The sequence below is a fragment of the Garra rufa genome, chromosome 22 (assembly GCF_049309525.1).
Source record: "Garra rufa chromosome 22, GarRuf1.0, whole genome shotgun sequence".
In the NCBI taxonomy this organism is placed as follows: Eukaryota; Metazoa; Chordata; class Actinopteri; order Cypriniformes; family Cyprinidae; genus Garra; species Garra rufa.
This window is the reverse complement of record NC_133382.1, coordinates 23,378,100-23,390,712: the sequence shown is the minus strand read 5'-3', so window position 1 is coordinate 23,390,712 and position 12,613 is coordinate 23,378,100. Positions and strand designations below refer to the sequence as shown.

General features: G+C 35.0%; 2 protein-coding genes across 2 annotated transcripts in view; one reads left to right on the top strand and one right to left on the bottom strand.

Annotated features, from left to right (window-relative positions):
- Positions 1-3,200, top strand: part of rhoq (ras homolog family member Q) — a 22,735-nt gene extending 19,535 nt beyond the window's left edge. Inside the window, exons 4-5 of the mRNA XM_073827737.1 lie at positions 1,506-1,601; positions 1,729-3,200. Of these exons, the coding sequence (XP_073683838.1) occupies positions 1,506-1,601; positions 1,729-1,884 (252 nt within the window). The 3' untranslated portion in view covers positions 1,885-3,200. The remainder of the gene's footprint in view (positions 1-1,505; positions 1,602-1,728) is intronic.
- On the bottom strand, positions 2,223-12,613 carry pigf (phosphatidylinositol glycan anchor biosynthesis, class F). Its single transcript, XM_073827736.1, has 6 exons — positions 12,420-12,613; positions 11,922-12,171; positions 11,741-11,832; positions 11,547-11,663; positions 8,963-9,071; positions 2,223-2,674 (listed from the first exon to the last, which is right to left on the bottom strand). The coding sequence occupies exons 2-6, from the start codon at positions 12,147-12,149 to the stop codon at positions 2,561-2,563; spliced, it is 660 nt and encodes a 219-aa protein (XP_073683837.1). The 5' UTR covers positions 12,150-12,171; positions 12,420-12,613; the 3' UTR covers positions 2,223-2,560.

The following is a 12,613-nucleotide window of genomic DNA, read 5'->3' as shown; positions in this document are numbered from 1 at the left end:
CTGTCAGTTTTATAGCAAAATACAAACAATAATGTATGTTTTTACGCTCTTTAATGTGGCGGGACAAATCGCTGTATTCACCTCAGTTTAAGCGGCATGCGAATTAGTCATCTTTCCGATTACAATGAGACATTTGTTTCGCTAAATTAGGCTATACAGTTTTTTTTTCATACTTTCTGATATTTCTTCATTTATATCGTGCTATTAACTTAAAATAAAGAGTTATATTAAAAATTGTGTTATATTAAAAGCAACAAAGCACAAAATTATTGTGATTACTGGTGGCTAGCGTTACAAATAATGAATGGAAGATGTTAAATGTTATTTCCAATCTTTTAATGTATTATACCATGAATAAAACAGCTTGTGAATTGTCACTTACAGTCACTATACCTCAGAAAAGAACAATATAACTTGTTAACGAGTCCACTTTAACCTTTAGAACGTTTTATTGTTGTTTTTAATTAAATACATGTGAGGAATGAAAGATAAGACACCACAGACGTGTTTAAGCAGTGGGTGGTGGAAATTTCACAAAAACAGTATAATTTAATAAAACAAATGTCTCATAATCGAAAAGACAATCGATTCACATTAAAGAGTGTGAAAAACACATTGCAAAACGCATTGTTTGTATATCACTATAAAACAGGAATGCAATTGAAGACGTGAAATATTATTTCCAAGCATACTGCCCCTGCTAGTTTAACACATGGTATGATTTCTGCTAATAATCCCACATATATTCAAAGAAATTCTTGAAATTTCTAACATTGACTTTATTTTCATAATTTCAACCAAATTCTCGAAACATGTTGACTTCATTCTTGTAATTTCGACTTGATTTTCAAAATATTATGACTTTCATCTCGTAATTTTATTTTTACAAGATATTTTAGATTTTAACGTGGCACTAAAACGCTGTCGTACCTTAAGATATAACGTTTTATAGCCGTAATGATATATAACCACAATATTTTGACTTAAATGTGCAGTCCTACAAACAAGAACATAAAAAAAATAAAAATAAAAGTCCCCCTAAATCTTTCAGCCCTACTCTGAACCCTACAAATCTTGATATATTTAAAGGAGACCTTTTCAATTTGTGCTCCACATGCCTAATTGGAAGATGTGAAGGCAGTACCGCTCTGTGTAGTGGCTTTGGTAATACCTCAGTGGATGTATGGAGAGCGGTTTTGTGGAGAGGAGCTGGCAAAAACTCAAACTTAGATGAAGTGGAATTTTAATTAGAAACAGGGAAGACGGAGACCCTCCTAGACAACTGCGGTGGTACTTTTAGGTGAAAGGGGAGTCTGCAGACGCATGCCACCATCTGGTCTTGGGTTGAATTTCCCGGAGCCTTCTGCTCTAAAAACAAACCCCATCGTATGGAATCTCATCCACCGTCCTCCAAAGAAATGCAACGAGCGCATGTGCTCATACAGTTAACCCCTCACTTTGAGCTTGGTTTATTAAACTCTTTCAAACTTCTCTTCTGGCTGTAGATTGACCTGCGGGACGACCCTAAGACTATTGCCAAGCTAAACGACGTGAAGGAAAAACCCATTGTTACAGAACAAGGACAAAAGCTAGCAAAGGAGGTGAGGGAAAATGAATACTTCCTTTTTCTTAAGTACAAAATAAAACTGAAACTTGGTTCTGAGAAAGAACTCAAAAGGAAAGTGCCGGTTGACCTAAAAAGGTGTCTGGTTTTCTATGCCTTTCCAGATTGGTGCCTGCTGTTATGTTGAATGTTCAGCGCTGACACAAAAAGGCCTGAAGACTGTGTTTGATGAGGCCATTATAGCCATTCTGGCTCCTAAGAAAGGTGCACTCAAGCGAAGACTGGGCCCACGCTGCATCAACTGCTGCCTCATCACATGAACACCAGCTCAGGGGCATCCAGCGAAAGAGAAGAACTGATGGTGACCAACTGACAACCAACCAGATTTCAATCTGACTTCAGAACTAAAGCAAGGTGAACCAATAGGCCCAGTAAGTCTAAGTTATGGCTGAAGAATGGAGAAATGACACAAGAACACTAAACACTGAGATGGAATACAAACCATTTAAATGATTTTTTTGAACATTCAAGCACAGAAAACAGCGAGAAAGATGTCTGAGAAGCACTTTCTAATGACTAAGAACAATCGAACTGTATTTTCATGTCATTCGAGAGATGAAACCCAGACAAGCCTAAACAGCACAACCAAACCCATCGGTCATTTACAGAAGTAGGACTTTATTTAACTTCAAAAAGGGAAACTCCGCATCTCAATTTGGGTTGCAAAACTGTTGCTTTTTACAAAATGTCTCAGTACTGGTTTTATTTACAGGAAGAACGAGAGGAATGATCGAATAAATATACTGCCATTAGGAACACTGGACAAATTAAATATCTATTCTACATACACAGAAACAGATTTTTGTATTGTAAATGTGACCTCAGAGTCGTGCATCATTTCTTGGAGTGCGTACTGGGACGGACAGTTGTTTTTTGACTCTGTGCCTGGATCTCTCTCTCAGTTCTTGGTGGCCTGTGATCGTGTCCTTCTTTTCCTCACTTGAGCTTGTAGGTGAGCTGTTTGCGATGCCAGTGGATCCAGACAGGAGCAGCGAGGAGGCCAGTTAGAAATCCAGTAGTTGCCCCGAGCGTACAGGAGATGGGCCAAATCTGGACAGAGGAGTCACAAAATGTCATTTTGCAGGAGCACAAGTGACTGACTGCAACTTCTACAGAATCACTGTGGTGTTTTACCAACCAAATTTTGTATTCGAGACTGCTTTCTTCCCCTTTCTTTTTTTATCGTAGTTTTGAGTGTTACGTATTGGTGGCCTTGCCTCTCAGGTGTGTGCCGACTGCTTTGCATTTTGAATTTTTGCTTCTTATGATCAAGGTGATTTCAAATTGTTTTTTTTGTGTTTTTTTTAAAATGAATTTCCTGCAGTCCATGCAAATATGTGGAGTGGTCTGAGTGGTCTTTGAAGCTTCCAGCACATTGTGAACAACAAAAAAAAGCCTTTATAAATAGTAGATATATGGAATGCAAATCTAAAAATGAAAAGGCACAATGGTTTTCTGAGAGAACGGAATTAATGAAAAACTCACTGTTGATGCCCAATGCGCAGTTGGATAAATGAAATGTAAATTTAATGATTGCCTCAAAATATTTGCTGACTATAAAACAAGTTTTTATATACATATTTTGTCCTTTTTTTATTTAGTCTTATTGCTTATGTGTGTAGATTTGAATGCCTTTTTAAGCCTTGCACATAAAATGTTTTAAAATATGCAAATTAATTAATTATATTTAATTACATTATGCTATACTGCCCTCCAAAGGCAAAGTGCAGTAACTACACATTTGGTCAAAATTGAGTTAAGGCTTAAAATGGGCGTTGTGACAACCGTTTGGTCTTGTGGCAGAGTCTCTTGGTTCAATTTTGTCCCGTTTCAGAGAAAGAAAGTGTCAAAATTGCAGTAACTACAAAATCCAAACTAATACCATATATGGTGTAAAAACTTTAAAGGCATTTTTCTCAGTTTCAGTGTTGGCGTAGTTACAGCACTTTGCCTTTTGTAGGGCAGTATAATTAAGTGACAAAATGCTACCGTTCAAACGTTTGGGGTCAGCAAGAATGCTTTGGTAAGAAGTCTCTTATGCTCACCAACTCTTAATTTTATTTAATTAAAAAAGTAAAAGTAAAAACACTAAAGGGTCATTCGATGTCAAATCAACCAAATTCTGTAAACTTCCCCAGCTCGAATTTTTGATTTTGTTAATATTTTTTCTGTACAAAGACAAATATATATATATATATATATATATATATATATATATATATAGTTGTGAAAGGCAACATATTAAATGTCACAGCTGTATGTAGTAATCCACCAATTTGTCAATTTTCACCTCATATTTGGAGCCAAATTACAGGGGTGTAAAAATGACTTTAGAAAGCTGGCAGCATTGTTATTTTATTTTTACACAGAGATTGGTTGCTCTGTTAGTACAATCTGTTGCCTTTAGCAATCTTTGTTGTATTATATGCCAACTGTGATGCTTCAAAAGTGGCAAAAAGCACTTCTTGTGTTTTTTGCCTCAAGTTTTCATGCATGCAACTCAAGAGGTATTAAAGATTATTTAATATCCTTTTAGATTCTGGTTCTTAACAAACTTTACTTTTGGTATCTTTATTTTAAAAGCCATTGATGGTTCAATTCCAGAGATATGACAATCCATGAGCAAATTGGTAAATTGTGGGTCATTTCACATCCAGCTGATACTTTTTTCTTTTAAAGAGGAATATCTAAAGAACAAATGTTGAAATTAGAAAGTATTTCGTGATTTTCTATCAACACAATTGGATGGATCATACCAGTCTAAGTGCTATAAATGGTTAGTAAATAAAATAAGTAGTTATTTAGTTTGCCATAAATAGTTAGCATGTCTGTAACTCAAAGTATTCAAGATATTTTAATATTCTTTTAGATTCTTAATAAACTTTACTTATGAAATCTTAATTTTTAAAGCCCCATATAGTTCATTCACATAGATATGAGGATTTCAAAGCAGCTCCATGTTGAAATTGTTGAACCAAGTGTGGTTCACTTTGCACACAGCTGATGCTTACAACATTTAAAGAGGAATATTTGAACAATAAATAGTGTTTAAAAATGTATCTTGTTTCATTCTATCAAAAGAATTGCATAAAACATAACTCTAAATACTAAAATCCACTGAAAATAGTAAAGTTGAGGCACATTCATTTGCTCTCAAAAGTGTATTTATAAGAATATATATTTGAATCCCTTTTAAAGATATTTGGATAAAGGGATTTTGTTTATTTTAACAGCTTCTTAAGCTACCAAGAGTTCAAATACAAAGTAACCATGTTACCGGATTGACATCCTGATATTTATGCACCATATAGTAATAAAATTTAAGAAATAAGATCTAAAATAAGAACTAAAGACATAAGAACTAAAATGATTTTTCAAATTTCAAGTTTCAGGATTATTTGTTCTTCAGGCATTCCTATTTAAACACAATAACTATCAGCTGTTAACTAATAAAAGAAAAATTACTAAAGTCAACAAATTTACTAATAAACCTACCAATCTCTGTAAAATATAAATAACGATTTCAGCTTTCTAAAGTAATTTTTACTTCCCTGAAATTTGGCTCCAAATCTTAGGTGAAATTTTTCTCTATAAAATAGTGGATTAACTCAGAAAATATACATCTGTGACATTTAATATTTTAGCTTTCATCATTATATGTGTTTGTCTTTCTACAGAAAAAAAATATGAACAATGCCGGGGACCTCAGGCTGAGTCGACATGGAATGACCCTAATATTATGAAATCGTTACTGAAAATATCAGTTCTCTGTTTGAATATATTTTAAAATGTAATTTATTCTTGTGATAGCAAAGCAGAATTTTCAGCATTTTGATTCAGAAATCATCCATATGGGCTGATTTGTGCAACATTTATTATTATTAATGTTGACAACAGTTGAGCTGCTTATTTTTTGTGATTCTTTGATGTACAAAAGTTCAAAACAACATCATATATTTGAAATAAATTTCATCTGTCAAATTTAATCAATGCAATGTATTCTTCTGAATAAAAATATAGATTTCTTAAAAAGAAAAACAATTACTGACCCCAAACCTTTGAATGGTGTGCGTGTATAAAGAGAGATATTGTAACAGAAAACATTAGATAATCACTATCCAATCGTTTTCTTGTCCTCTTTTTTGTTTTTTTTTAGAGAATAAGATTTTTTCCTTTCATACTTGACCTCTAAATGACTGAAAATTTGTGTCCCTTCGCAGGCAGTTTGATTGCTAGATGGCCATTTTTGTCCGACAAATGAACCAGACAGGAGAGTAGATTAACGTTGGTGGACTTAAAAAAAAAAAAAAGTGTTAATATGTCTTCCACAGTTAAAACAGAATACCTAATGATGTTCTTTCATGCTATACTTAGTAAAGATAAAGAGATGATCGGTTCACATGCCACTTGAACTGAGGAGCTACAGCGATCTGTCACGATTAAAGAACCACAAAATGGTATTTATTGTTTAAATTTCCTGCAAAATAACATTTGGAAGCTGAGACTTTTTCATATGAGTCGTTGCATTGTCAGTTTTCTCTTTGCTCTTCTACAATGTATTTTAACTGCGTGAGAAGATGATATGTCGCGTGTGGCGGACAGTCAATTGTGTCTCAAATTGATTATTCAATTATCTCAAGAAGACCATAATATGGCCTGCGATATAACAAGAATGTCGTGGCAGTGAGAAAAAGAGAGTCTGTGTGAGTCACACCGCTCTTTCTTACTCTAAAGAAAGACATCTGGATTGAACCACCCCAGAGTTTCCCATTAGTTCACACTCCCACCATCATGTGTTGAGGAATCACTGTACGGCAGCCTCGCTCCCCTCCCTACAGCTTCCTCACACCCATAATGAATCAGTCTCATCTCTCTGCTCTCGTCTAGACATCTGTGTGTAGACAGCGTGTCAAAAAGCACACATGGGAGACTTCAGTGTGACATTTTGAGGGAGAAACGAGGGCAAACACTGGCCTCTGATCAATGCCTCTGTACAACACATGAATAATTGAAGTACCAGTGCAGTCTTTCTATGCTTGGAGAACATTCAATTTTTCATTAAGATTGGTTCATTCCCAACACAACCCGTCTATGGCTATCTTGCACCATTTATTGGTTCAGGAATGTCGTTTTCAGTGTTAACTACAGATAATTTGTTTTCTATTTGATGCTTAGTATGCTCATTAAGGCTGCGTTTACAGTGGTGGCCAAGATTAGTAGAACACTAGTACATTCGCCAGCAAAAAAAGTCAGTTATCTCTATCTTTTGCTGTAGTGTGTCAGTAGGAAATATCAGCTTACATTTAAAAACATTCATTTTGCCAGTAATTGTAATAATCCAATGAGATTTTTGTTGGCACAAGGAGTCAACAGCCAGTGCTCCACACAGAGATCTGATTTCATTATCATCCAGTGTGTCTGGAATGACATGAAGAAACAGAACAAACTAAGACAGAATAAATCCAGAAGAACCGCGGCAACGTCTCTAAGATGCTTCAAGAAACCTAACTGAGAAGCTACAGTACTGTTAAAAGTTTTAGGCACTTGTGTAAAAATGCTGTAAAATGAGGATACGGTCAAAAAAAGGTCATCAATAGATTTTCTTTATCAATTAACTTCCATTAATTAAATTAAATCAACATTTGTTGTGACCATCCTTTGCTTTTAAAGGAGTAGTTCACTTCCAGATCACAAATGTACAGATAATGTACTCACCCCCTTGTCATCCAAGATGTTCATGTCTTTCTTTCTTCGGTCGTAAAAAAATAGTTTTTTGAGGAAAACATTTCAGGATTTCTCTCCATATAATGAACTTCTATGGTGCCCTGGAGTTTAAACTTCCAAAATGCAGTTTAAATGCAGCTTCAAATGGCTCTAAACAATCCCAGCCTTGGCAGAAGGGTCTTATCTAGAAAAAATTACAATTTATGTACTTTTGAACCTCAAACGCTTGTCTTGTCTAGCTCTAGGTGAACTCTGTGTGTTCCGGTTAATGGCAGTTAGGGAATGTCAAAAAACTCCCAACTTCAAAAACGTCCTACATCACTGTTTTCCCTTTTGTTTGTAAAGGGTGTTTGACTTTCTTTGCATGTTCACTTTGTAAATACTGGATCGGTACTTCTGTAGCGATGTAGGATGATTTTGAAATTAGATGAGAGTTTTCCGACGTACCCTAACTGCCATTAACCGGAATACACAGAGTTCACGCACAGTTAGACAAGACTAGCGGTTGAGGTTAAAAAGTATAGAAATTGTACATTATATACAACTGTACACTAGATAAGACCCTTCTAACTCTGATGGGATCATTTAGAGCCCTTTGAAGCTGCATTTAAACTGTATTTTGGAAGTTCAAACTCGGGGGCACCATAGAAGTCCATTATGTGGAGAGAAATCCTGAATGTTTTTCTCAAAAAACTATTTCTTTACGACTAAAGAAAGACATGAACATCTTGGATGACAGGGGGTGAGTACATTATCTACATTATACACTTTTGTTCTGGAAGTGAACTACTCCTTTAAAGCAGCTTTTGCCCCAAGTGCATAGTTTTCAGGATTTTTGCTTTTAGTTTTTCTGGATTTAGTCTGTCCCAGTTTGTTCTGTTTCTTCAAGTCATTTCCAGACGTAGTATAAAAGAGCAAGTTTCATTTGTCGGAGAAAAAAAATACATTTTGATCATACAGTGAAAGTAAGTGGAGTCTAAAGCAACATTGGACCCCATTGGCTTTCATTATATGGACATAAACAGTGAATTAAAATATCTCCTTTTGTCACCACAGGTTTTTTAATGACACGGAGTACATTAATTTAAATTTTTGGTAAATTTTCCCTTAGGCGTACATGTGCTAGTTAAAAATAAAACAGAAAAATGAATTTGAATAAATATATACAAAATGATATAAACAGAAAGCATAAATTTAAACAAAACCAAAATATTTATACAAAGCAAAAACACTTCTCCGGCATGTTCCTCCTTTCTGAGGTTTGATACAGCATGGGAGCAAGAGCTTTGAAACAAGGAACCCTTTACTGAAAATTTGCTGCCACGGCAGAAATCTAAGCATAAGTATGGGACTAAACAATGCTCTCATTAAACGCCACAGTGTTGAGGGGCTTTCTTTTGGAGAGTCACAGGAAATCATAGGTGGGGACGGGGAGACAGAAGAAATGCATTGGGGGGTGTTGCAGGCCAGACTCAGACCTGCATCACCCAGTTGAGCCCCACATCTCAATGAGTCAGATGCATGTGTGTTAACTGCTAATTGGCATTTCTTTAAAAATGACTGGAATTTTAAGGCCAGTCAGTTGCAGTGTTACAAGAGTGTAATGACACTTACCTGCCAGGGTCTGTCCCAGTCGAGAGGAATAGGGAAAGCTCCCAACCAGGCTCCAATCACACTACAGCCAGTAGTAATCTGAAGAGAGGTGTCCCACACAGACATCGCCCTGAAAACACATTATTAACATGAATAAAATTCAAACAATGCTCTTGAAGACCGAAAATAAACTAAAACCTATCAAGAGTGTTAATATGAAAATACACCACCGTTTAAAATATTTTAAGGAAATAAATACTATAGCAAGGATGCACTGAACTGATGAAAAGTGATAGTAAAAATTATATTTCAAATAAATGCTGATTTTATGAACCTTCTATTCATCATAGAATCTAAAAAAAAAAGAAATGACGGTTTCTACGAAAATATTAAGCAGCACAACCGTTTTCAACACTGATAACAATAAGAAATGTTTTTGAGCACCAAATTAAAATATTAGATTGATTTCTGAAGGATCACGTGACACTGAAGACAGGAATAATTATACTGAAAATTCAGCTTTCCCAACACAGGAATAAATTACATTTTTAAACAAATTCAAATATATACAGCTACTTTAAATTGTAATAATATTTCACAATATTAACAGCAGTACAGCCAAAACATTAAAACTTGGAATATTTTTTTTCTTTTTAAAAACACCTGTTTTCTATTTAAATACATTTTAATATGTAATTAATTCCTGTGATTTCAAAGCTGAATGTTTAGCACCATTACTAAAGCCACTTGATCCTTTAGAATTCAATCTAATATTCTGATTTGCTGCTCAAAAAGCATGAATTAGAGTAGATTTTTTTTCAGGTTTCTCTGATGAATAGGACGTTCAGAAGAATTTTATGTGAAATAGAAATCTTTCGTAACATTACAAATGTCCTTATCATCACTTTTTAACAATTTAAAGCATCCTTGCTAAATAAAAGTGTTCATTTCTATATATTCTTTACCAAAAAAAATAATAATAATAAAAATAAATAAAAGCTTTTGAATGGTATCGTATGTAATGTTCTGTAATTTAATGTTCTGATCTTTGGATCTTTCTATTCATCAAAGAATATAATAAATATTAAATGTTTCTTGAGCAGGAAATCAGCATATTAGAATGATTTATGAAAGATCATGTGACACTGAAGACTGGAGTAATGATGCTGAAAATTTAGCTTTGATCACAGGAACAAATTGTACTTCTAAATATATTAAAATAGAAAAGTTATTTTAAATACTGATACTGATTTTGCTGTACTTTGGATCAAAAAAAGCAGGCTTGGTGGGCAGAAGACACTTCATTAAAAAAACATTAAAAATCTTACTGTTCAAAAACTTTTGACTGTTAGTGTAGGACTGCTAGTATACAGAGCAATGATGTAGAATACAAGAGGACTATGAATGTTCTATAAAAACAGTGCACAACTGCATATTTCCATGTGAGAGACAAAGTTCCTGCAGTGCTTAAGCAGAGAGACTGCAGCTGTATAAACACACAGTATCTCTGACTATCATACCACTGGAACATCACTAAATAATAATAGTACAAACATTCTGTAGTCTTATTACAAAACACTTCAGTCAGTCCGAAGCATTTATTTTAAAGGGTTGGTTCACTCCTGAATTAAAACTTCCTGATAATGTACTCACCCCTAAGTCATCCAAGATAGTCATGTCTTTCTTTCTACAGTCTAGAAAATTAAGGTTTTTGAGAAATAGGATAAATATCGAAACTCGTTGGTCATTTTTGAACGTGATGCTATTGGTCTAATAGGATTCAATGATCTATGCTAAGCTATGCTAAAAGTGATATCGCCAGAACAGGAGAACGGCTGAATGGATTTCAAAACGGTAAAAATCAGCTTATTAACTCGGGGGGAGTTGGAGAATGAGCCTATTTCCAAAAAATGGGGAGGGTTACTTTAATCACATTGGGGTTTTTTATTTAGAAAATGACATTGTTTTGCTAGATAAGGCGTTTATTCTTTGGCTGGGATCGTGAAGAGCTCTTTGAAGCTGCATTTAAACTCAATTTAGACCTTCAACCCATTGAAGTCCACTTTATAGAGAAAAATCCTAGAATGTTTTTCTCAAAAAAAAAAAAGTATTTTAGACAGAAAGACAAACATCTTGGATGACATGGGGTGAGTAAATGATCAGGAAATGTTAATTCTGCAGTGACCCTTTAAGCTAAAATGATACATACAAAGAAGCTTTAGTAATTTTTTATTAATAAAACACGGATATATAATCAGAAAACAGGACCCAGCTCATGCCCCACCCTGCAGCGAATAAAAAACAGGATTTTATTTCAAAGCCTTAAGCCACACTCAACTCCAACTGCTCAAAAATGGGGATTGGACCATTGCAACTGCCATTTCAAAATGGTTTTGCTTCATGTATTCTAGATACAAGGCCTTCATCCCTATAATAATCTCTTGATGTGAAATGCTACTGTGACTTTCTATGAGAGAACTGTTGCGCCCATTCGTCAAAGCTGGACAAGGTCTCCATCTAGTGGATTGGGGATAGTATATGTGAAACAATCAAAGCTCTTGCTCAGCATTAAGTGGTTCATGCAGAGAATTAGTCCTGCACTTACCCATCTCGGCTGAAAACTCGGATCCACGCCTGTACATTAGGACCCAGGATACAAAGACATCTCAATGTAGTGAGTGTGGACAGCAGCACGGCCAGAGAAAACGTCTCCAGAGCAGACCTACAAAGTGAGGTATGACTTATACACTGGTATTTTACATTTTTAGACAAGGAACAAAACACCAAACACATACTTACTCAAGCAAAGGTGCACCGTATAGTACCACCACAGTATGAAAAAATAAGCATGACAGTATAAAGTACAGACAGGATCTGAACAATCTGTTGATCTGTGAAAGAAATAACAAATTAAACATTAAATTATTAAAGTCATCAATTATGTTTGTGTATCATTTGTCTAACATTTACCCATCTCTACCTTGTAGCTCAGTGTGTGCTTTTTTGTTGGTGGGCTGATGCCAAGAAGCCAAAAGACTGCGATGTTGACCACAGCAACAGATCCGGCCACACAATACAACCAAACCATGTGTGTCCCATAAACAGAGAAGTTTTCCACAAACACAGCGGGCATCACAGTTGCCATGAATATGGAGGAGGCTATAATGGCATGAGCCGATGCCATCCCCCTGATCTCAACATCCCACATTATGGAGGTTAAATGAAGGGACCTGTTAAAGAACAATGAGAGTAAATCAATGGGATGAATGAACGATTGCAAAAGTGCGATTGCGTTTCTTTTGAATTATTTCATATAAGGTCAAAGAAAGGACACAAAACAGATAAGAACACAATATATAATAACGAGACTGGCAATCTCCAGTTGTAAAAATAGAAAGCACATGACAATATATTGCACACAGCTAAAATAAGTAATTGTTTAACGATAAATTCAACTGATCTTGAAATAAAGACTTACCAATGAAGTGCTGTGCCTAGTTTAGTTTTATATCCACGAATAAATATTACTAAACGAATGCTTAACCAAATTCATCGAGCACCTAAACCAATATGTACAATTTACAATCGTACCCTTTCCAGACCGAACGCCATAAGACTACAAATAAATGTAAAAGTCGAACAGTTTATTTACAAAACATGACTGCCGTGCAC